The 26,370-nt window shown below is 33.9% G+C and overlaps 2 protein-coding genes and 1 non-coding gene across 3 annotated transcripts; 2 read left to right on the forward strand and 1 right to left on the reverse strand.

Moving 5' to 3' along the window:
- Window positions 1-6,006: 6,006 nt before the first annotated feature.
- Window positions 6,007-6,113, forward strand: LOC121223872 (small nucleolar RNA R71). The gene has a single exon (XR_005921338.1). It is a non-coding gene; the product is annotated as a small nucleolar RNA R71 (small nucleolar RNA).
- A 10,194-nt stretch (window positions 6,114-16,307) lies between these two features.
- On the forward strand, window positions 16,308-19,337 carry LOC107913712 (carbamoyl-phosphate synthase small chain, chloroplastic). The gene is made up of 10 exons (XM_016842384.2): window positions 16,308-16,635; window positions 16,749-16,881; window positions 17,296-17,384; window positions 17,470-17,530; window positions 17,631-17,698; window positions 17,840-17,968; window positions 18,064-18,173; window positions 18,265-18,612; window positions 18,794-18,959; window positions 19,078-19,337. The coding sequence occupies exons 1-10, from the start codon at window positions 16,494-16,496 to the stop codon at window positions 19,125-19,127; spliced, it is 1,296 nt and encodes a 431-aa protein (XP_016697873.1). The 5' UTR covers window positions 16,308-16,493; the 3' UTR covers window positions 19,128-19,337.
- Window positions 19,338-23,684: 4,347 nt separating this feature from the next.
- On the reverse strand, window positions 23,685-26,318 carry LOC107913713 (actin-7). The gene is given in 6 exon segments (NM_001327089.1): window positions 23,685-23,974; window positions 24,147-24,231; window positions 24,327-24,940; window positions 25,016-25,409; window positions 25,517-25,587; window positions 26,199-26,318. Coding segments are annotated over 4 exon segments (1,134 nt in total). The 5' UTR covers window positions 25,577-25,587; window positions 26,199-26,318; the 3' UTR covers window positions 23,685-23,974; window positions 24,147-24,165.
- Between the last annotated feature and the right edge of the window lie 52 nt (window positions 26,319-26,370).

A 26,370-nucleotide genomic window follows, 5' to 3' on the forward strand; every position in this document is an offset into this window, starting at 1 on the left:
TATGAACCAATAATCATTGATGAGCTTAACAATTAATCAAGTTCCATATACATGTATCATTCATTTCATATATTTATAAATCATGTAACATCATTTCCATGTACTTCATGTGTATACTTGTAATAGTTCGTATTGGACTCTTATTATCTTGTATCAGAACATTGCCCGTTGAACCATTTAGAATGTCATTGGATATCAGGATAGCTTACACATAGTATGCTAGCTCATATAATTGTAATCTGTACATATATTCTCATACGAGCTGTAATTTGGTATGCTCACTCGAGCTGTAGATCGATATGCTCTAACGAGCTATAAATCAAAATGCTCTCATGAGCTATAAAACGGTATGCACTCATGAGCTACAAATTAGTATGCTTTGACGAGCTATAGAGTATCCGCAACACATGCAGGACCTCAGCCAAATCATGTAACCCTAATGACATGTTATTTGTATCATACGGATTCCTAAGGTTCAAATGGGACTCGGTATTTGTCGAATTTTGTTGGATATGCATTCATGTCAATTTATAATAATCACAGATCAGAATAAGTCAATATAAAACATATAAATACAATTTAATCACACGAACTTACCTCGACTAGTATTCATAGATACGGAGGTGATTAATCCGAAACTCTTTCTTTTCCCCGATCTAAAGTCGTACGATGTGGTTTGTCTTGATCTACACAGATAAATTTAACTCAGTTTAATATATCATTTATTTAAGTTAGCCCAAAAACATATTTTTATAAAATTATTATTTTACCCCTATACTTTTAATTTCTTTGCAATTTAGTCCCTATCTCATAAAAATGGAAATTTATGCAATTCCACCACAACCCACTATGGTTGAGTATCAACTAGGTCCCTAGCATGCCCTATATTCCATTTATTTCACACTTTCACCATGTAACATTTTCTACTTTTTAATTTAATCCCTATTTAACAATTTCACCAAAAATTCTTTTACAAAACTTGTTTATCTAACAATAACCATCCATTTTCTAACATTAAATTTCAAAACTCATACACATGCGTCAACGATAATTCGAAACTTTTTTAAGGTCAAGTGGTTTTAGAAAATGAGGTATCGAAACCTCGTTTCTATAAATCGAGCCATAAATATTTTTTATAAATATTTACAGAGTGTCATTAAGGTGGTATTAAAGTTTTGTTGAAAATTTTTAACGCTTCGATAGTTAATTAATTGAAAATGACTAAATCATAAAAGATGTAAAATTTGATCACTATTTGATTTGACTAATTAAATGGTTTATTGAATAAAGGAAAAGGGACTTAAATGGTAATTAAACCATTTAAGAATTTTTGGACAATTATGGGAATGGATTTGCTGTTTTATTTCTTTATTAACCAAGGTTAAAATGGTAATTTGATAATAATTTAAATAAAACAAAACCAAAATCCATTATCATCTTCTACAACCTTTCTTCACCAAATTTTAATGGAGGAAGAAGCCATTTTTGAGATCAAGCTTTCGGCCATGGTGAAATTCTTGCATGGTATGTGATTTTGGCCCCATTTTTATTATTTTTGATATTTTTGAGATCATTACAACTAGGTTCAGCTAGCTCGTACCTTCGATTTTGAAATGGTTAAATATTTTAAATGTTGCCATTGATTAATCTATGTGATCTTATTTATTAAAGGATGAATATGAAATGTTGGTTGAGATTTAAAAAGTATTTTGTTAAGTAAATTTGATGAATTTTTCGATTAAGGGCTAAACTATTGAAATAGTAAAAGTACAAGGATTTGATGTGAAATTGTTTCAAATATAGGTTGTATTGGAAGCTAAAAATATTCGAATGTTTTGAAATTTCAATAAAAATGGTTAATTTGAATGTTTTAGGCTCAGAGACTAAATTGAATAAAAGTAAAATTTTAGGGGTAATTTTGTAAAAAATGTGAAAATGACTAAATTTCATAAAATACATTATTTTACTGTCTAAATTAATAGATTGAATAAAATTATTAATTTGATCAAGATCGAGTGGAAAATCGTGGAGAATGAAAAATTACCAAAATGCCCCTATACTTTGTCATTTCTGTAATTTAGCCAAGTAAGTTTCATACGTTTAAGTAGTGTTTTAAATTGTTGTTTTAAATGCTATCATGTTATGTTATCATATCATGCCTCAATAGAAAAATCCAATGAAGTATCGACAAGCATCAATTAAAGAAAAGGGATAGTTTCAACTATCGACTATGAAAAGGGATGGTGATGGCCATCAACTATGAAAAATGATGTGATGACCATCGAATATTTAAAGGGATAGTTTCAATTATTGACTATGAAAAGGGACGGTGATGACCATCAACTATGAAAAGGGATGGTGATGACCATTGATTAATGAAAAAGTGATACGAACTCGCCCAAAGACTCAGCTGACTCCATTCGAGACCCAATTGAGCTACCTATCGGACCAATCACTCGAGCCCAAGCCAAACGATTCAAAGAAATAATCTCGGCTATGGTTGAACGAGTATGGGAGGGAGCTACAAAGGAGGGCCTCATCAATCACGAATTAGATGATTCAGTGAGGGACATCTACAATTTATTTGAAGTTAAATTCAACTTAGCTAGACTCACCTGCTAAGACTTATACATTTTTTTATTTATGATAATTATATTAATTTTGTTTAAGTTTCTTACAGCTTTAATTACATGTTTGTTTGTTTTTTATTAAGTATGCACTAGTTAGGACGGCATTAATGCATGTTTAATTCAGACCTATTAAACATGTTCGTTTTCAGACACACTTAATGCATGATTAGCAAGTTAGCCTTCTTAATGATGTCCTAGTCTAAAACATATTTATTTGTGTTCAATTTGTCTTATTGAAGCTTCAACCATGTGTTTAAATGTGTCTTAACAGTTTGCTGGAATGGTCGGCTGGACATTCATTTATGCGGCTGAACATACATTCATGTATCTTGCTGATACATTGAAGCTAATTAATGAAGGACTATGCACCCGATTGTGCATGTATCTTGGTAGCTGCTTGGTGCATTATTCAGCTGACTTTCCATGAAACAAATAGCCAACAATTGTGAGTTGATCAGCCACACCCATGAGACCATTCGGTGCTAGACGTTCACACTCAAAGGCTTTCCAAATTCGAGTGTTCACACCTATGACCATTCGAGTGCCCCCCATCTTCATTCATCTGATGTTCATGCATTCGGCACATTAGGCAGTATTTACTTCAACTATTAAACACCTTTGGCTAAGCATGCATGTACGTACAAAGGGGGAAGAAAGTAGCCATTCGACTAGTACATGAACCGCACCAAGGGGGGACAAAAGTGGCCATTCGGCTAGTGCATGAATCTGCCAAATTCAAGAACCGATTTTAATGCTTTAAGTGTGAATATTTTAATTGTTATGTAAACACCTAGATGTCGAATTTGAGTGGTCATTCTTATGCCTATATAAACAGCTTGTACAAAACATTGAAGGACACTTTTGTATCTTTATGAAATATATATTTGTGAGTTATTCACTCTAATTGTTTTTCGAGATTCAATTTGACTTATTTAGCTTCAGCAGTGCTCTATTTAGCCTTTTCATTTGCGATGTGCTTTTCGGGTTGTTCTGAGATTTTTCCATGGTTGAGATATAAGTTGTTCGTTTCTGCAGTTGCATCTTTAACAACTTCATCCAGCTGAGTCCCACTTCTGAGAGTGATTACCTTGCAATGCTCTTTCCCTTGTTGTAACACCCCAATCCCAGCCCAATTATTATGGCCGAATTCAGAAAGCTACATTGGCCACTGGAATGACCCAGAAAAACTTTCTTTTTTTCAAACATACTTTTTTTTAAAACCATTTACGCAGTTCATTCAAAACTAGTAAAACTGAATGTTCAACTTTATTTTCAATCTCATTTCAAAAACCATTTGTCCACGAAAATGGTCAAAATACACTTTTGGAATTTTGCAAAAAAATATTTTAAAACTATTGGCTTATCAATTTAAAATAATGAAATAAAGCGTTTATTTTAATTTCATAAAAATTGTGCAAATTTCAAGAATCAAAATAAGTAATATCTCAATTGCAAACATTCAATCATTTATTCAAAACTATTTCAGATTTTCAATCATACTTCTAAATCAATTGTCTTTTATTCAAAATTGGAGAACTTGGTTATTCGTCAATATTTCAGAAACAAAAACATATTAACTTAATAAATCAAATGTCTTTAGAAAACTCATTTCTAAACATTAATAATTTTAAAAACTGAGTCTAATTTTATTAAAAACTCATTTTTCAGAAATGCGGAGGAAAAATGTGTTATTGACATATTCTATTTTAGAAACCGAGTTTCAAGCGAAATCTTATCAAATACTAATTTTTACATGTTAATTATGACTCCTATTTCAGTCAAATTTGAGAAATAATCTTCTAGTTAAACTCGTTTATTTGTTTCAATCAAACACTAATTTGTTTAGATTATTTTATTATTATTTGACATATGAATTTAGCCTATCAATAGGCTTTTTTACAACCCTAGAAAATATACCCATTAGATATTAGAACTCATAACACATTTAGAGAATTTTGTGTTTACATTTTGAGGGTTCTTTGTTTTCAAGTTTTCGGGGTTTAGTTTTTATCTCCATTTTTTTGTACTCTTCATTTCTTTTGCCATTATAGCAAAATTATCTTTGCCCGTGGTTTTTTATCCTCTTTGGAGGAGTTTTTTCATGTTAAATTTGTGTGTTCAATTTCTCAATTTCTTTTGCTATTCTTACTTGTTCCTTGCTTAATCGGGTCAATCTCTAACAAGTTCAATTTTCATAAATTAGCCCATTCAGATATGGCAACAACAAGTTTTGAAATTGAGAAGTTCGATGGTGAGACAAATTTCAATCTATGGCAAGTTCAGATGATGGCAATTCTAATTCAATCCAGTTTGAAAAAGGTAGGTAAGGTAAGGTGCACTTAACCACTTGACTATTTCACTTTCTTGTTTTAATTCCTACCACATTTATTTAAAAACATGGTGTGGCATTTGCTAAGGTTTAAGGCAAAGTTGCACCACATAGAAAATAGTGTGAGGGAAGAGATTCGAACACAAGTCATCATGGACATCTCCACCATTACTCAACCACTATACTTAATATTTATTAATATCAAAAGATCATCTAAAATAAATAAATAAAATTATGGTGACCACTCTCTCGATTCATTAACCCAATTTGGGATGTGACCAGTTTTTGGGATGTGACACTTATGATCTTGTATTCTAGGTATCACTTGGCAGAGTTCCTTGTGGTCTCGAACTCAAAGCATTTGTTATCTGCCCCACTTGATTCTCAATGGCTGGTAAGGATGCGGCTTGAATCTGAATCAAGGCATCATTCTCAGCCATATATTCTTTCAATGAAGATTTAATAAATGATAAAGTTGATGCCTAGCCTTGTTAGACATTTTGTTGTGGCATAGGTTGATTATAACCAGTCAATGCACTGTCAGTATTCTGCCTAACAGTAGTGTTTGAAATCAAAGTACCTTGATTATGCCAACCAAATTTTGGGTGTTGTTTCCACCCGGGATTATAAGTGTTGGAATAGGGATTATTATTTCGGTTAAAGTTACACATGTAGTAAATATATGTTGGGTTTGATGGGCATTTATCAAACACATGATCTTCACCACAATAAACACAAGATGACTTGGCTGATTTTAGCTCCTAGACCGCAGTTGGCCTCCGCATTGTCTTGATCATATTAGCTAGAGAAGATACTTGGGTTGTTAATGAAGTGATTGTATCAAGCTCAATGGTGCCAGTAGCTCACCTACTAGTCCCAACTCGTGTGGTAGGATACTGATAATCATTGTTGGAAATCTTTTCCAAAATCTTATATGCTTCATTGTAAGATTTATCCAACAAAGTACCATTGGCAGATGCATCGACTACCATCCTTTTATATGCCTTCAGCCCATTATAAAACATCTCCATCTGAGTCTAGTGCCGGAAACCATGCATAGGACATTTCCTAAGCAATTCCTTAAATATTTCCTAGGCTTCATACAGTGTTTCATCCTTTGATTGACAAAAAACTATTATGTCATTTCTGAGCTTAGCATTCATATTTGGCGGATTATACTGTTGGAACGACGGTACCCCCACGGCGCAGCAAAAATTAATACATCCAGTAATCCAAACCATGGATCCATGTGTGAGGAATGAATCGGGGTGAAATAAAGGTTTTGAAATTACCAAATCTTTAAACTGGATAGATAGCGACGCTTCGGCAACGAGTATTCTGATATACTATTGAACCAAGTCGCAACCTTTCGTGACTCTGGCCTCTACGTAATCTACCCAGTTGACAATGAGCAGAAGAAATCCCCAAAACTGTTTTGGAGAACCACTTTACTTGATGGCTGCTAGACTTTTTAAGCAAAGAAAAACAGGATTTATAATATCGTTAGGGTTTTTTTTTAAAACACACATTTTTCCCTCTTATAATTGGTGTATATATATAATGAATCATAATTCATTAAATATTTATTCGAACATAATAATCATAACTGAAATTAAATAAATATAAAAATGTTTAAACTGAAAATTATAATTACATTAATTATAATAATGATTTCGGTAAACTATATTTATTTGAATTTATATACGAACCAAAATTCATACATTAATAAAACTATGTTCTCATTACGTGTACAACAACCTTGTACATATAATATGTTCGATATTTGATTACCCAATTAAATTAATTCTACAATTAATTTAATTCATGTGACAACCAAACACAATACCAACTATGTTTTATTCCATTCATTTCAACCATAGGGTGTGACCCTGTAGGTTCTTGTAATGTTAGCAGTAATACCAGAACGATTCTAATGTTACAAACAATGAGTGACATCTAGCAATGCATCATTGCTACCTAAGTTATAAGAAATCATGATTCGACATAACCTTTTTGCGATTAACCTTTCATGCATTAATCCTTAAGTCCTTTACCTCTTGTTTGGACACAAGTCATGGAATAGTCACACTTGCATAGTCCATCCCATGTTCCTTGATATCTTGAGTAGACTATGATATACAAATAAGTATGACATCTCATATCAGCTTATTTGAGCATGGCCATGCATTTCTAGTCTCACTTAATGAAGTGGCCTAAGATATTACTCCCATTATGTAGGAGGGACTTATCCTATATCGATCAACCATATCCCTCTACATAGATCGTGCAATATCTAACATCAGCCTTTATAAAACAACTAGTTACGGTGTACGTGTGACTGTATCAAAATATACAACTCACGATGTTGGGATACTAATGATCTCAAGTCTGAGAATCATATACATATTAATCACTATAAGTAATGTTGTGACAATTACATAATAATCCAAGAAACATACTCATAACGGGTCAGTCCAATATGTTGTTCTCTAACACATATTCATACATTGATTTTGACACTCCATATCAATGAAAACTCTTTATCATCAATCAACTACATGTTAGTCTTAATGCATTATTGTTGTCCTAGCCAACAATAATACTTGACTAAGGACCTTTTAAGAATAATCATATTATTCTCAGGACATTATTATAGAACAGTTTATTTATACACACAGAAAAGAAACTGAAATAAACGCCTTATATTAATAAACATGATAAATCAAGTATGTTATTACAACCATCTCATGATTGATCTTTGGGCATACTCTTACAATCTCCCACTAGCACTAAGACCAATCACTCATATATCTAATACCAATCGACATAGTATGATGATCATGCTTCTGTTGTGTTAGAGGCTTGGTCAGGGGATCAGCAATGTTATTATCTGTAGGTACTCTGCATATCTCTACATCCCCTATATCGATAATCTCTCGAATAAGATGGTAGCACTTAAGTATATGTTTGAATCGCTGGTGAGATCTAGGTTCTTTAACTTGTGCAACGGCTCCATTGTTATCACATCGGAGTTCTATAGCATCTGATATGCTAGGCACAACCCCTAGTTCAGTAATGAACTCTTGATCCAAATCGTTTTCTTTGCCTCCTCACTGGTTGTAATATACTTAACATCTGTTGTAAAATCCACTACTGTACTTTTTTTTGAACTCTTCCAGCTCACAGCACCACCATTAAGGCAAAACACAAAATCTAATTGTGATCGAGAATCGTCCTTATCGGTTTGGAAGCTGGCATCAGTGTAACCTTTTACACTTAACTCTTCCTCACCTCCATATATTAGGAACGTATCTTAGTTCTTCTTAAGTACTTAAGGAAATTTTTTACTGTGGTCCAGTGACCTTCACCGAGATCTACTTGGTACCTGCTCATCATACTTAAGGCATATGAGGCATCTGGACGGGTACATAACATGGAATACATGATAGATCCAATAGCGCAAGCATATGGAATTTTACTCATGCGTTCTCTCTCTTATGGAGTTGAAGGATACATTTCCTTCGAGAGTGAAATACCATGTCTCATAGGTAGGAATCATCTTTTAGATCCTTCCATACTAAACCTTTTCAGTACTTTATCTATGTATGTACTTTGGCTTAGACCTAGTAGTCGTCTTGATCTACCTCTATAGATCTTGAATCCTAATATGTAAGTGGCCTCGCCCAAGTCCTTCATAGAAAAACAACTTCCTAACCAAGTCTTAATAGACTGCAAGGTAGGTATGTCATTTCCCATGATAATTATCTCTTCCACATACAGTACCAAGAATGTGATAGTGCTCCCACTAACTTTCTTGTAAACACATGGCTCATCTTCATTTTTTATAAAACCAAACTTTTTGATTGCATCATTAAAACGAAGATTCCAACTTTGAGAAGCTTGCTTTAATCCATAAATAGATCTTTGTAGCTTACATATCTTTCTAGCATCCTTTGGATTGACAAAACCTTTAGGTTGTGTCATGTACACATCCTCTTCAAGTTTGCCATTAAGGAAAGCTGTTTTGACTTCCAACTGCCAGATTTCATAATCATGAAATGCAGCTATGGCGAGTAAGTTCCTGATGGGTTTAAACATAGCTACTGGAGAAAAGGTTTCATCATAGTCAACACCATAAACTTGGTGAAAACCTTTAGCGACTAATCGCCCTTTGGATGTTTGTACATTACCATCTATGTCAGTTTTCTTTTTGAAAACCTAATTGCACCCTATAGGTTCAACCCCTTCGGGTGGGTTAACCAAAGTCCATACTTGGTTTTCATACATGGAATCCATCTAAGATCTCATGGCCTCAAGCCATTTCTCAAAGTATGGGCTCGTCACCGCTTCTTGATAAGTCTTAGGCTCATCTTGATCTATAAGAAGAACGACACCATGCGTTGTAATGAGAAATCCATATCTCTCAGGTGCTTGGCGTTCTCTTAAAGATCTGGGCGGTGGTTGTGTTTCTACAGCAATTACTTGTTCCTCAATTTCTTGTAGAATTTGTTGTTGTTCTATCTCTGGTTCAGTGGTATTTTATGATTCTCGAACTTCTTCAAGTTTAATCTTTCTCCCACTTCCTTTTCTTGAAACAAATTCTCTCTCTAGGAAGACACCAGTCCGAGCAACAAACATTTTGTTCTCAATGGGATTAAAGAAATAATATCATTTGGTTTCTTTTGGATACCCCACAAAAATACACCTTTCAGATTTGGGTTCAAGCTTAGCAGACGTCTGACGTTTAACATAAGATTCACAACCCTAAATTTTCATAAAAGACTTACTGGGATGTTTCCCAGTCCACATCTCATATGGTGTCTTTTAAACCGATTTAGATGGAACATGATTTAGTGTGAAAGCAGTTGTCTCAAGTGCATGTCCCCAAAAAGAAGTCGATAGATCAGCATGACTCATCATGGATCGAACTATGTCTAACAGAGTTCGATTTTTTCTCTCAAAAACTCCATTCTATTAAGGAGTACCAAGAGGAGTAAGTTGTAGACAATCCCACATTCCTTCAAAAGATCATCAAACTCTAGGCTCAAATACTCTCCACCTCGATCAGATCGAAGTGTCTTGAGAGTTTTGTCTAGTTGATTTTGTACTTCATTTTTGAATTCCTTAAACTTTTCAAGGGACTTAGACTTATGACGCATGAGATAGGTATCTACTGAAATCATCAGTGAAAGTAATGAAGTAGTGAAATCCACCTCTAGCCTGTGTATTTATTGGTCCACATACATCAGAATGTATTAGGCCCAATAAATCACTAGCTCGTTCACTTTTACCAGTAAAAGGAGATTTAGTCATTTTTCCTAATAAGCAAAATTCACATACTTCAAATTGTTCAACAATAAATGAATCCAAGAGACCATCTTTATGGAGTTTGGATATACGTTTCTCATTTATGTGGCCCAAACGACAATGTCATAGATAAGTTTGGATATATCGTAGCAAAAACCTCTGGCAAAGGTTATTTCATGATGTCACTGTGCCCAGCTGCAAAGCATTAAGCCACGCTCTTGCACAATTTCTCAAGGAATATGGGAATAGTTTGAGCTACAGTGCATTTTTAGGAACACCCTGTTGTCGAAACGAATTACAAACTTCTAAAAAAAGTCTCAAATGTAGTACTGAATCTTCAGTTGGCAACCCACTGAACTGCCCAACTGTAGCTACAACATTATTGGTTTCAACTCAAAATGCTGAGCTTGTATGTGTGGTCTGACTATCTCTGGATTCATGTCATCCAAAATGGGAACTACATGCTCTTAAATTGGCCTGTCTCAGTCATCTATCACATGATGAATAGGACGATTAACATTCTGATTATCAGGATTTAATTGATCATTCAGAATAGGATTGTTCCCTTCCCTAGCCATATTATGTAATTCTCTTTTCATTCTTCACAAAGTTCTCTAAATCTCTGAGTCAAAAGGATACTCTTCGTTAACAAGAATACATCCACTCATGCACTGATGGCAAACCTGTAGAAATTAAGTAACAACTAAGTTAGACAAAACTAATGAAACAAAATAAAAATAAAAAAACCAAATTTCACCAATTGCCAATCCCTGGCAACAGTGCCAAAAACTTGTTATTTGCACAGCTGATATACAAGTCGTGCAAGTGTATACATCAAACAAGTAATAAAGTGATGAGTGATATCGTCTACACAAGGATTAGATAGGTATAATTTGGTTGAGTTATTATAGTTAAGTTCGATTAATGCTAAAACAAAATAAGAATAAGTGATACGAGTCACAAAGGCCCAACTCAAGCTCAAGAACGTGATGGGCTCAAACTACCACAAGGCCCAATAACGAGGTCAAAGGCCAATGCGTATGAAACTAAATGGAACCGTTCAAGACTTCATTAGCAAGGCCTTAGATGCGTATACAAAGGAAAAAGAAAATCAAGATTCACTTTCTTGTTTTCAAGAAAATCAAGAAACCGAATCTTGGTCCAATTTTGCTGTTTTGAGTGATTTCAAGAATCAAGAAAATCAAGATTTCAAATCTTGGAAATCTTGGTCCAAGAAACCGAATCTTGTAGCTAAGGTGCATTGGATCTCAGTTACGAGCATCAATGAACCAATTTCGTGAGAGAACGGATTACAAGCCCAAATACTTGAAGAAACGGCCCAATAAGATGTTCCAAGCCCAATCAAGAAATTTAAATTAGACTTAGTTGAAAATCAGGCCAAATTGTCAAAGTGGCCCAATTTGTTAAGTTTTAATTCTTTAAATACTTAGTTTTAATTTTTAGACTTTATGAATAAATTTCTATGTAAAAATTCAGTCCAAGAGGCTCATTTAAAGTCCTTGGCCGAATTTCCCCTTGAAAGTAAACAAAAATTGGTTTTTTTTAGTTTTCCTATTAGGACTAGGAAAATAGTTAGAAGGCCTATATGTATGGCTTGGCCAGCCACCTTTATACACATTACATTACACTTGAATAATACATTGAAATCAGATTTGTTTGATGAGTGAAAATTCTCTTTGAGTTCTCCAAGAATTTTCTCTTGAGTTTTCTTTAGAAGGAGTTTTAACAATCTTTTTGATTGTGGGAGCCATCTTCAGCCTTCTTCTTGCCATTGTTCTTCATTGGAGGAGAGATTAGAGCCGTTTGAAGGGAGTTATGAAATCTTTCTTGATTTCAAGGCTTCTTAGGACTTTATCTTTATTTTTCTTGTTGTTCAATCTTTTAATTTTCTGCTTGTGTCGATTTTAATATCTAACTTGTTTAAACTCTCTTGTTGCGTTTCCAGCCGCTTCAACCTTCAAGAATCTGTTCGGCCCCACCCTTGGACAACAAGAAACATTTTGATTTCACAAAACCCCTCTTTCTTGCCGTCCAAACCCTAGATCTAATTGATTTCGTGATCTACTGAGTTTAAATTTAATTTGCTGATTTTAGGATTCTTCTTTTCAGATTCGGCTGTTTGGGGCCTCTATTGAATTCAATTCCATGTTCTTGGCTTCCAAGATTAGCTATCTATAAGTGTTTTTAATTCTTGGCTGATCTTTTATTGTTTTGGTTATTTTCGTTTCAGATCTAATTGATTCTAAATTAGTTTTGCTATTTCGTTTCGGATCCAAGCGTTTAGAGTTTTTGTAAGAGTTTCCCGTGACTTGACAACTCGATCTTGATACGCGCGCAACCCTTTATCAATAAGAATGCAGTGGAAAAATGAGAAAATGATTATGTATAAAATGTGCAAAATAAAACAAGTAATCGGAACAAGAATGCCATGGCAAAATCACTTCGAAAAATGGTTAAGGAACTACAGTGTTGATTAGAACGACTAAGATTACTAATGAATCTACCTTCACTACCTGTTAATGCCACAGCAAAGTCGTGAATATTCTACTGCTCGATAGGTTTCTACAATAGTATGCTTCTCTTAAGAGCAAGACCTTGGGTTATCTCCCATATGGCACTATATGTCTATAGGATTTGAGTCCGGCTACCACTAATATTTCCTACCTTCTTTCATACGAGGCAAAGCTCTATGTCTAGAGGTTGCTACGAATAAGTGATTAATCATTCACTCATATCGTCCAACTCCTATCTAGTTAACCTAACCCTATCAGAATTAAGTTATCCTTGTTAACCTGTCGCACATTCGCCAATGTACAGCCTGCATATAACATGAAATACCATTGAATAAAATAGTAAAACAAACCAAACTCAAACTTTAAACATTACTAGAAATAAAGGTTTCATCAAAGTAGTCCCGAGCCTAAAAGATTTAGCTCATAGTTGGGCAAATCGAGTTTGAGTTTAATACAATAACCAAAATCATCAATAACAAATAAGCTTTTAAAAAAAAGCATGATAAGAAACAAATGAGGAAATCTGATATGACAACTTTTGCCTATCCAACTCTCAGGACAGGCAGCGCAATGTCTTGCAGTTACCAAAGATTATTGCAGTTGTTTTCTCCTTCTTCTGTTGCCCTTGTTCTTGGCCCATACTTAATATTTTTTGTTTCATCCAAGGCTGCTATCCCAGTTTGTTTTTGGCTACTCAAGGTTGCTCTGTTTCGTCTAAAGGCTACCCCTAATTAGGGTTCCCTACTTGTCTTTTATAAGTTTCACCTTCTAGGGTAGGTCCATCAATCCACAATCCTTCCTCTATTTGCTAGGTAGATATATTTGGTACATGTACATGTAGGGCCAAGAGTGGTATACATTGAGTTTTGACTAGGCGTCTTCCCAACATTGCCATGACATTTGTGTTGGCAAACTGTCCATACTTTGCCACGACAAACCGTCAAACTTTACTCTACACTCTACACTTGCCAAACAATATCCAAACAAATCTCTCCCACAAGCAGTTAAAAGCAACATGTAATCACAATTAAGCATAATCCAAACTCTTCAATGTGATGCTTTAAAAGTGCCAATGCAATATCCTAAAATTCAAGTAACAACACTTAAGTACAAGCAATTAACTAAGTCTAAAGGGGTGAAATATAACTCTTTTCAAGAGTTATTACTATATAAAATGAATATACTACACTTAGGGCACTAGATCCAACACATATGATGCTTATTTTATGTGTTATATTCATTTTAAACTCCTTTGTTAGTACATTTCCTTGTTGTTTTCTTAATATGTAAGCAAAACTTGTTAAGCCATGTGAAAGGAATACCCTTTTAGGTAAGGGAAGTATAGTGACTTCCAATTGAATTTACTAAGCATTTTATGCTTACGCACTGTTGTTTTTGCATGTAGATTCTTTCTTTCACATCCTTAAAGCTAGACTAGACTCAGAATCATCACACTAACAACAAGACCATCAAGAGATGAACTTAGTACATTTGTGACTTGTGCCATGTATCTAGGGGGTCAAGATGTATCAATGTGCTAGTTTCATTTCATACTTAGCATTTTAAGCTACTTATTTTTGAGTTGTTATGTTGGAGGCTCTAATGGTTATGTGTAACCATATTTTGTTGAAATTCTAGTTAAGTATGCATTCATAGTGCCATTTCTTTACTTGGACAATATTTTGAATGATATTAAAATTCCTTTGTATGAGTCTTTGAAGTATGGTTGAACATGTTTTTAGATGGTTTTTACTTGTATTTGTGTAAACTTAAAGTAAGTCTTTTATGCATGCCACATTTGGAGGTGATTTTGGGACAATTTGGAGTTTTTTTTTAGGTTGCACAAAAAGTGACATTGACACTTTACTTTTATCAGGTCGCAACTTTACCCAACTAGTAAGTGATGTCGTGACGTCACATGACCTGACTTTCGACCTCGCGCATTAATTCTAGCTTTCGAATATTCATTCTTAACCCCATATCACTCCTAATCACCCCTACTATGATTAAAGTAGTTTTAAAATGTTTCTAAAGCTTTACAATGATTTTAAATGATATTTTATGATTTATAGAAACTCTTTAAGAATCAAATTTATCAAAGAGTTTCGAGATTTTGTTTTGTACATTTTCTTGTAGCATCTCCTATTCATACTATCCATTGGGATGGATAAGGGGTGTTACGTCGGTGGTGGCCTATTGAATAGAGTTATAAGTAATGAATTGGGTATTACATCCAACCAAACATAATGTTGTTACTTATTTATTCCATTCCCACCACATAACTATTATATTACTATTAGATTCCATTTAATCGAACCAAACATTTCGCAAGTGAATCTAATGATATAGTTTTAAAACATTAATGTAGATACTTTTGTTTTTAAGGAGATGAGATTATTTTGGTTTACTCACCACTATATCAAATATTTATTGGTATCTCCATGTAATTTGTATAACTTTTTAAAAGATTAATATAACATTCAGTATTTGAACTTAACACTTTTTCTTAATTTGGTAACTGAACTTTTCAAATTTTCTAAAAAAGACCCAAACACTAACATTGTTAATTTTTTTAGGGCATAAAAATAACTGATGTATGATCGACATGTGGCAAATGACATGAAATTTAATGGCAAGAATAATTACATTTATTTGGAGTTTCATCTTATTAGTTAAACAACATGCTTATATTTTAGTTTTCATTGGTGTGAACATCACTTTACTATTAATGACAAGAATGATTTAAGAAGGATCACATGCTTAAAGCATGACTTGAATTTCACAAAACTCTCGATTTCACAATAATATTGTCAATATGAAAGGATATCCGTGTTCAAAATTTATGTTTTGTGCTATACTTGAAAAATGAATATCAAAGAAGAAAACAAAGAATTTTAAAAACCTTTTAACATATTGAAAAATTCAAATTTTGGAGAGATTTTATTATCATTTAAGAACTAAAGAACATTATTTTTGAAATTTTATATTTTAAAAATTATAATTCTTATATTTCTAAGGATTTGAGTAAAAATCAAATAGGTAAAAATTATAAAAATTGAAAATTAAAAAGGTGTTTTTATAATTACAAAATTAGATGAAAGAAATATTTTTTAATTGGATTGGTGGCCGAATGGGTCAAACCATTGGTTCGTCGTTTCCACTGATATGATCGATCCGATTAAAACAATTATTAAAATTAAAAAAAAAACCTCGATTCAACTGATTTTTAATCAATCCGTACTAATTCCTGATTTAATCGATTTAAAATCACTCTTTGAACCGATACCTTAATCGTATCTCAAAACCAAATGAAAGTATCAAAATTTTTAAATAAAAAAATACAAACACTGAATGTTACTATTTGTGATTAAATTTTATATTTCAACCAATTAAAAACCAAGCAAAACAAATAAGATTTAGCTAAAGGCTTGAAGGGAACCATTAATCTCCCAAAAAGCCAAGCTTTAGCATTTTTTATTGCCAAACTTAAGCTTTAGCTATCACCAAAAACCGACAAAAATAAAATATTTAGTAAGCCAAGCCGTGAGCACTGAGCACTGAGCACTGAGCACTGAGCACTGAGCACCCTGCAGTCTTCGTAGCAGCCCCTGTTTGTTTAAGTGTGTCGTAGCCAAAAACCCAAAAGCCAGACACCGAATAAAACCCTAAAAGAACTCCATTTTCACTGTAAAAATGAGCATTAAAGCCATGGATTTTTCTCTCAGAATCAACCCATCCATTTGCTTTACTCAAAACCCACCAAAACCTTCCTCCAAGCTTAGGTTTCTCACTGTTAGATGCTCTCTCCCTCTCACCTCGGACGATGCCGCCACTGGTGAACACTTTTTTTTCTTTAAGAAAAACTTTTCCTTGTATTTATTCATTTACTTTTCATCTTTTTAGTCTTTAAAATAATGCGGAAAATATTTTGTTCCGGGTGGCTTTTAGGGTTGGCGGAGAGGCCATGGAAGGTTGCGGATGCTAGGCTGGTTCTTGAAGATGGTTCTATTTGGAAGGCTAAATCTTTTGGTGTCTCTGGAACCCAAGTTGGTGAAGTGGTTTTCAACACTTCTTTAACAGGGTAAGATTATTAGTAATTTGAATTTTAGTTTCTCTTAGTATTTAAACTAAATTAACGAAGTTTTCACTGTATGTTGATGTGTAATGTGGGGGTATTGAATGGTGAAATGCCGAAATAAGGTGAGTTTGGGTTAATCTAAAGTTCTGGTAACATTTTGAAATTGAAATCTTATTCGATAAGATTATGTAGAGTTTGCACAATAATGGAATAATTGAAGCCACACATTCTAATTCATTGTTAGTTTTAATTGTACTTGTTGTCAAAAGATATTATTAGTGCATATTGTAGGCTTTCTTATCTGTTATGTCTTTGTTTCATTGCCTCATTGTAGAGAAAAATATATGGCCTTTGGGGATAGAAGTTTATTATCTGTATGTGAATTCTAATTCATGGCCAAAATAAATTGTTTTGCAGGTATCAGGAAATTCTAACAGATCCTAGTTATGCTGGTCAGTTTGTCCTGATGACCAATCCACATATTGGCAATACCGGAGTAAATTTTGGTTTGTGAACTTTAAATTTCTAGTCATTGCAATTCTGACTTGTTGAAAACCATATCTGATCTGATGTTGATGCCTAACCCATCAGATGATGAAGAATCGAGGCAGTGCTTTCTTGCCGGTCTGGTGATCAGAAGTCTAAGTATAACGTAAATTTTTCTCCTTTTAATATTTTTGGTATGCAATTTACGGATTTGGAGCAAAATGTTCTCTTATTTAGTTATCGACTATTCTTTAAATGCTTTGCAGTACTTCGAATTGGAGATGTGCGGAAACCCTTGGTGATTATTTAGCAGAAAGAAATATAATGGGAATTTGTAAGTTGTATATACGGCACTGAACTGAATAACTAGTTTGTGGATTGCTTAACCTTAGAAGACATGCTAATGACAAATTAGTTTGTTCTTTGGTTATAGTTTCTAACCTCCTTACCTTGATGCTTTCCTGTAATGTGCCAGACGATGTTGACACGCGCGCAATAACCCGCAGATTGAGGCAAGATGGAAGTCTTATTGGGGTTTTGAGCACTGAACAATCTAGAAGTGATGAGGAACTTTTGGAAATGTCACGTTCCTGGGACATTGTGGGTACGAATAGCTGTATCCTATCTGAAAGATATAAGCATTTTCAAATGAGGTCAGCCGTGTCCCTATATATCCCTATTCTTCTTTTTATTTTGCAGGAATTGATTTAATAAGTGGCGTTACTTGTAATGCCCCTTATGAGTGGGTTGATAAAACAAAATCAGATTGGGACTTCAACTCCAATGGAAGAGATCAGGAGACTTACAGAGTGAGAAATATTTTTGAAAGTTTATGTCAGTGCATTTAGATCCTTGCCTTGTGGCTGCTCATACACTTCTTTATGTTCTTTCAAATTGAAGGTCGTTGCCTATGATTTTGGGATCAAGCATAATATACTTCGGCGCTTAGCATCTTATGGCTGTAAAATCACTGTTGTCCCGTCCACTTGGCCAGCTGCTGAAACCCTTAAAGTGAAGCCAGATGGAGTTCTTTTCAGCAACGGTCCTGGAGATCCATCTGCAGTTCCTTATGCTGTAGAAACAGTAAAGGAAATACTGGGAAAAGTTCCTGTTTTTGGAATTTGCATGGGCCATCAGTTACTTGGGCAGGCTTTGGGTGGTAAAACCTTTAAGATGAAGTTTGGTCACCATGGAGGAAATCATCCCGTTTGCAACCTTCGCAATGGTCGTGTTGAGATTAGTGCTCAGGTGTGTTCAATCTAGCCAAATGTTTCCATTGAATAATTAGTCCGAAGATGCACACAAGTATTAAAATTGAAGTTTTGATATATTTGCTGATTATTACTATCCTTTTCGTATATTTATTGTCAAGGTTTTAGATTGTAGTGTCTTTCGGGTTGTCATCACCTTAGATTTTATGATATGGCAGAACCACAACTATGCAGTTGATCCGGCATCACTCCCGGAGGGAGTAGAAGTGACTCATGTTAATCTTAATGATGGAAGCTGTGCTGGTTTAGCTTATCCTGCTTTAAATGTTATGTCTCTTCAGTACCATCCCGAAGCATCCCCAGGGCCTCATGATTCAGATTGTGGTAAGAATTTCTTCCCTACATCTCTTGATTTTTGTCTTTTTACTTAACAAAGATTACAAATATGTATGTTTCTTAAAAAGGATTTCTCTTGCTTAAGACTAGTCGTTTCTTGCTACAGCTTTTAGAGAATTCATAGAGCTTATGAAATCAACAAAACAAGCTGCTTGAAGGAATCTGTAGTATCCCATTGTTCGAAGGATGGCAACATCTTAGAATGGGCTTCTTCTGAGATACTGTTTGGTCGGTATTTGCTTTGTTTTAAAAATGTCAAAATTTATCACTTTTTAAACTTATTAAAAATTTATTTAAAAATATGTGACACACTAGATATAAGTGTGGATCCAAATGAATCAATAAATGCATGACAATCATTCAATAGCTGATAGAAATTCGCTACTTTCTTTCATAATCTCAGTAGTTTAGTAACAGTTGACTTGTCTATGAGTTGGGCTGAATTGAGTTTGTTGTGTCTACTTAGGTCTAGTCTTGCCTGAATATTTTGTGGCCAAATTATTAAAAGATGCCTGACTCACTTTTGACTTGCTATAAAATTTTAATTTTAGTTTTAGTTTCAGTTTCATATAAGTTTTATGTATGTGGCAGTAAGCTTTATGATGTTTTTAGCCCTTGCCTTTTCTAGTTTAAGTTATAGCATATACTGGGAATCGACCAGTTCTGAAATAAGAAAAAAAAAATTGGTTGCCTGGATTAAAAAAATCAATTGAACCGATGGTTGAATCGTATTTTATTTGAATCAAATGAACCAGAAATAAATAATCTGACTGATTTTACTAACGTTGGTCTGCCTACTCGTAACACAATTACTAAAATCGGGAATCTTTCTATTAGTAATTACAACTCATTTAAAACAAAGTATTTATTATGCCAGCCTGTGCAGCCCCACCTTACCGCGTATACCACCTACTCGTAAGCCCTCTTTGTTTTGGTGAAATATTCGTAAGCCTTTTGTGCGTGAGTGTTACATGTCTAAATTTCAATAGCTTCCCGCAATCTACGTGGATATGGTCTAAAAAAGATTTCATAGATAAAATTTACTTCTTTAAAAATAGTAATTGAAATAATTGAAAGTAAACAAGATATATTTTACATATAAATTTATATATTAAAAATTTTTATATGCAAAATTATAATTATTTTTTTAAGGAAAAAAAAGATAATGAGAATTTATTTAAATAATAGTGATAATTTAATTTAGAGTTAAATTTGAGCGGGAAAATAAGCCAAATAGGCTGTGTCAAAACCATTTTTTGAGAAGGGGGTTGACTTCTATTTTGAAAACGAAAATAGGAGTCGCCACCAATCTTTTTTATTAGGTGTGATCGGATCACCTTACAATTTGATTGTTTTTGATAAATAGTTTGATTTATTAGAATATTATTTTTCGGTCTCCAAAAATCTAAAAAACGGGTTCGGGAGTTGGTTACGCACGAGGAAAGATTAGCACTCTCGATATGCCCAAAATTGGTACCTAGTTGATTTCTTAATGTCTTAATGTCAAAAATTAAAAACTCAAAAAGAGTTTAAAATATGATCCCTTGTTAAAATATTAAAAATTTTCGAGAAATGAGTATATTTCACAATAATCAAGAAAGAAAATTACGTCCCGTAAGTTAGGACACAATTTCTTAAACCCCGATACGAGAATAAATGCAAAATTTCTTAAATAAATCAAAATGAATGTTAAAGACCATTCTATCTTTAGATAACAAAATGTCACGTTCAGTAAGTTAGGATACAACACCTCGAACCCTCGAGAATAAACTTTTCTTTTTATTTTTTAAGACACTTATTTTAATTTTAAAAGGATATTCAGTCATTTAGGTTCAACACGAGAAAAATCGAAACCCAGTAAGTTAGGGCACGACTTCTCGAATTTCCAAATACAGAATATTACCTTTATTTTTTTTAAAAAATTATGTACCGGGTAAAGATTAATATAACACGAATTGATAGTAAAAGTGTAAAAATAAATTACGGTGTTAATATACATAACGGAATAATAATAAATGTGTTTATATGAATGACAATATAAAGAATAAAATAAAATAAACAAGCTAAAAATAACAAAACAAATAATAAGAATAACAAACTAAAAAATTAAAGTTAAAAGACTTAATATTAGAGAAAATAAATAAGTATTGTGTAAAAAAAATAAGAATAACATTAGCAATAACGATGATAATATTAATAATAATATAATAATAAAAATCTAAAGTTTTTTTTAAACTATATAAAAGGACATAAATGAATAAATGATAAAATAAATGTATATAAGAAAAAAGTTTAGATAAATAAATGTAAAAGAAATGTGATAGAAATAACGCAAAATTGATTGATTTAGTAATATGATAATAATAAGTAAATAAATAAATAAAAAAGAAAATATAATGATAGTAACAATAATGTTAAATTAATTAATTTAGTAATAAAATAGAAAAAAGAGCAAAAACAAAAAAAGGGGGCCAAATCGAACTTTTAAACAAAAAATTGGGGAAAATCTGAAATAAAAATAAGGTAAGGGACCACATTGAAAAGCAAAAATAACATAGAGGGACCAAAAGGAAAAATATCCCCGCCCCCAAAACACAGCGCTTTACACGGGGCCGAATTGAAATAAAAGAAAAATCATAGAGCAAAATTGAAAATAAAAATAAACTGTATTAAAAAGATGGAAAATGCGGAAGGACTAAAAGGGTAAATAGATCCTTAGTCAAAAAACACGCGAATCCTGGGGTCTATGGGTCGGATCTCGGGCTAAAAGCCAAAACAACGCCGTTTTGGGGCTATGGAAGCCAGCCCTAAAACGACGTCGTTTAATGAGTCTATAAAAGCTCAATTTAAAAAAAAAATATTCAGCCGTCACTTTTAAAAAAAATCTAAGAAACTCTCAGTCTTTCTCAGCCTCCAAAGTTCCGGCCGTAGCTCCGACCAGTCGTCCCCGCACAGGCCATCGGTCGCCAACGACGGCGCCGCCGTATACGGCGGCTGAAAAACTAAAAATTTTCTCTTTTTTTTGGTGATCGAAAAGCGGTGAGCCTTCTTCCGTTTTTTTATATATTATATATGTATATGTATAAAAAAAATAGATTTGAAAAAAGGGAAAATAAAAATAAAACTACCTTTTAGTTTCTGATTTGGTTTCTCTTTTTGTATTTCTTTGCTTGTATTTTATGAACTTCTTTCTCTATTTTTTTATTTCAAAAATCTCTCCCCCTTTTACAATCGGTTTTCTTAGGCTTTTATAGCCGATTTTACAACATGATTTTTTCTATTTTTCTACTGTTCTTATTACTGTTCTTTGCGTGCTGCTTCTTCTTTGCAGGTGGTGGCAGAGCAGTTGACGGTGGCAGACCTCGGGGTGCAGGCGTGCGGCGCAAGAGCACTAGGGTTTCTATTTCCTCTGAAAACAGTTAGGTTGTGGGCTTAGGATTTTTTTTATTATTTTGGGCCATGTGGGCCGCTGTAATTTGGACTGTAATAGGGTTGCTCTTTCTTTTTTGTCTTGTTTTATATTGGCCCCTCTTTTTTTGTTTTGGTTTTCTAGCAGGCCGGATAAATTTGAGCTTCTACAGACTGTTTATTTTTTTAATTAGGTCTTTAAGCCGTTTTTAAATTTAATTAGGAAAATAGGTCTGACCGGAGACTTATAGGATAAAACTATTAGCATTTAATCATTTAACTAAAGTAATTAATTATATTAAAATAGTCAAAAAATATAATTTAAAGGGAAAGCTCACCTAGCGGGACACATTTTCCACTCTCTTCAAAAACGGCCTAAAGGCCTAATTAAAAAAATAAACAGTCTATTTGAGCGGGTAGTTTGTAAGTTTTAGAAAGACATTAGTACATATTTATTCTCTAGAGAAATAGATTAATTTAAAATATATTTATTATAAAATTTAAAATAATTAATTATTAATAGATTATAGTATATTAATGAAAACATTTATGTAATAAATTTATTAAAAAACTAATAGAAAAATTAAAATGTGACCATTAAAATGAGAAAGTTGAGATCAAATCTTATCTTTTCTATTATGTTTATCTATTATTATAAATTTATCAAAATACAAAAAAAAAAAAGATATATATAGATACCCTCTTACTTTGAAGATGAAAGAGATTTTTGGTAATTTTTTTCAATTTCTTGAATTGAAACATGGTTGATGAGTAATGCCCATTCAATTAGCCTCTTGATATATAATAACGATATATAATTTAACTTTTTTAATTTTTAAATTTTATTAATATTTCTTTTCATACGTTCATCAATTGAGTGGGAATTACCTAACTCATGATAGCAAACTACACAGTTAAATGACATTTCATACAATACTTGGAATCCAAGTCTTCAGTATACGTGGAACGAACCCAGGCCTTCTAGTGGTGGAAAAAGAAACCGATATTTTCATCAAACTATTCAAAACAAACCCATGCCTTCTTCCCCAACAAATCCATAATTTCAAATCCTTATACTCTTTCCTACAGATTTCCGACACCACCAAACCCAATTTTATCTCCTATTCACTTAATACAACCCATTTTCTTACAACAGAAGCGTATGTACAACAATTCAGCAAAGATTCCTTTGAAGCTAATCATTATGCATCCACTTCGAATGCTCTCCCATGACACCCGAGCTGATATAATTATCATTCTAAGGCATGCATTGACAGAAACCACGTTCATCACCATTAAATACAATTATTCCAATGGACCCGACGATGAATTCAGATAATGATTCACAATAAGAATTCAAAACCAAGTATAAAATATAATTCCCATCGAATTTTAAAATTTCTCGTACAATAGCTATTGACATTAATGTTTGCGGTGGGGGGGGGGAGCCTTGAATTTGAAGAAAAATAGAATAAAGAAGCAACACAATCTCTCCAGCTACATTCTACTCAGCAACATGGTTGAAAGATGCATGGAAAGGATGGAAATAAGCACCCATTTGTCTGCCGACCACCAGCTCCAAAGACCCATCATCTCTATCACAGTGACACCAGCGGGCATCACAAATCACAGCAGAATGAAAGGCTAATATTACATCAAGATCAAAGTACAACCCTCCTTCAATAATCCATTTCCCACATCAACCAGACCTTTAGTTCACTTGACACAGGACACGAAAAAGCCAACTAAACAGAAAATGTAACTCACCATTAAATGACTTGTAAATTTAGAAGCACTTCCTGTGGACAATGGATGGACCCGACTCATCATACTCACCCTTGGAAATCCACATCTGATGCGAAAGGTAAAGCAAGAATGTCAGCCTTGGACAAGCAAAAACTTAGAATAAAGGAAAGCATGAGCCAAATATGAGCAAAAATATTTCACCTGCTGGAAGGTGCTGAGTGATGCCAAGATAGATCCTCCAATCCAGACACTGTACTTTCTCTCTGGGGGTGCAACAACCTTGATCTTCATGCTGCTTGGAGCAAGAGCAGTGATCTCCTTGCTCATACGGTCTGCAATACCAGGGAACATAGTTGAACCACCACTGAGCACAATGTTACCATAGAGATCCTTCCTGATATCCACATCACACTTCATGATAGAGTTGTAGGTAGTTTCATGGATTCCAGCAGCTTCCATTCCAATGAGAGATGGCTGGAAGAGGACTTCTGGACAACGGAATCTCTCAGCTCCAATAGTAATTACTTGTCCATCAGGCAACTCATAGTTCTTCTCAACAGAAGAGCTGCTCTTGGCAGTCTCCAGTTCCTGCTCATAGTCCAGGGCAACATAGGCAAGCTTCTCCTTCATGTCACGGACAATTTCCCGTTCAGCAGTGGTGGTGAACATATAACCTCTCTCAGTAAGAATCTTCATCAGAGAATCAGTGAGATCACGACCAGCAAGGTCTAGACGGAGGATGGCATGAGGAAGGGCATACCCTTCATAGATTGGCACAGTGTGAGAAACACCATCACCAGAATCCAGCACAATACCTGTCCCAATGTCTCGGCTTCAATATGAATGATCTATAAAGTGAGAAATTCAAGGACATTTCTATTTTAACAAACCTGTTGTACGACCACTGGCATACAAAGAAAGAACTGCCTGGATGGCAACATACATGGCAGGTACATTGAAGGTCTCAAACATGATCTGAGTCATCTTTTCTCTGTTGGCCTTGGGGTTGAGAGGTGCTTCCGTGAGAAGAACAGGGTGCTCCTCAGGAGCAACACGGAGCTCATTGTAGAATGTATGATGCCAGATCTTTTCCATATCATCCCAGTTGCTGACGATCCCATGCTCAATGGGATATTTCAAAGTAAGAATACCTCTTTTGGATTGTGCTTCATCTCCTACATAGGCATCCTTCTGACCCATCCCAACCATGACACCAGTGTGTCGGGGTCGACCAACAATACTGGGAAAAACAGCCCTGGGAGCATCATCACCAGCAAAACCAGCCTGCATGATCAACAAAATCACTTAAACTGCAATAAAATAGCATAACAATCTTCATGATGAAATACACAATGATGGAGAATATAACTCAGGTCTACTGATGAACTAACCTTCACCATTCCAGTTCCATTGTCACAGACGAGGGGTTGAATATCCTCAGCATCGGCCATCTTTTACAATACTACAAATAGCAAAATCATTTGTCAATCGGGATTCTATGCCCCATCAAATAATCTAAACAAGTCAAATTAAAGTCTTCAACAAATAAAGTTCTATTTTCTCTGAATGAAAAAAGAAAAATAGAAAACTCAAGTCAGCATTACTTTAATCAGAAACAGAAAACTACGCAGTTGAACAACCAATGGCAGCAGTCAGTTCAAATCATAGACACGTTAATTTCAGGAACATTTAATCGAGCTACACTATGGCTCGATGGACAACATAATGAATCAATTAGAAATAAAGATCAAGATCCATATAAAAATAATATTAAATTTACACAAAGACAGCATTAATCTTCATTGAGAACAAATTGGAAGAAGATCCATATCAAAATAAAGGCAAAACGAAAATCTCACAAGATCTTTAGAGAAATCTCAAATGAAATAAAGCATATCAAGCTAACTAGCAAAGATCCAGATACAAAGAGAAGCAAAATAAGCTAAATCTAACTCTCTAAGACTCTATAGAAACCTCTAGAATTATAGATCTCAATTCCACCATCCGCAAAACACCAAAATCCACAGATCGGTGTGGTCAAAGTAAAATATAAAGGAAAGAAAAAAGCTTTACCTGAATAAGAAAAGAACGAAAGAAGGAGGTTCAGAGACGGAGAGACAGAGTTGAAGAAGAAGCAAGAACACAACGATGCTTTTATCCTTTTTCCCTCTGCTCCCTGCAGCAGTGGAGGTGAAGACCGAAATAGAGAGTGATGGAAGCCAAAGGAAAGAGATATTTATCATAG

Source organism: Gossypium hirsutum, chromosome D11, assembly GCF_007990345.1.
Source record: "Gossypium hirsutum isolate 1008001.06 chromosome D11, Gossypium_hirsutum_v2.1, whole genome shotgun sequence".
Lineage (NCBI taxonomy): Eukaryota > Viridiplantae > Streptophyta > Magnoliopsida > Malvales > Malvaceae > Gossypium > Gossypium hirsutum.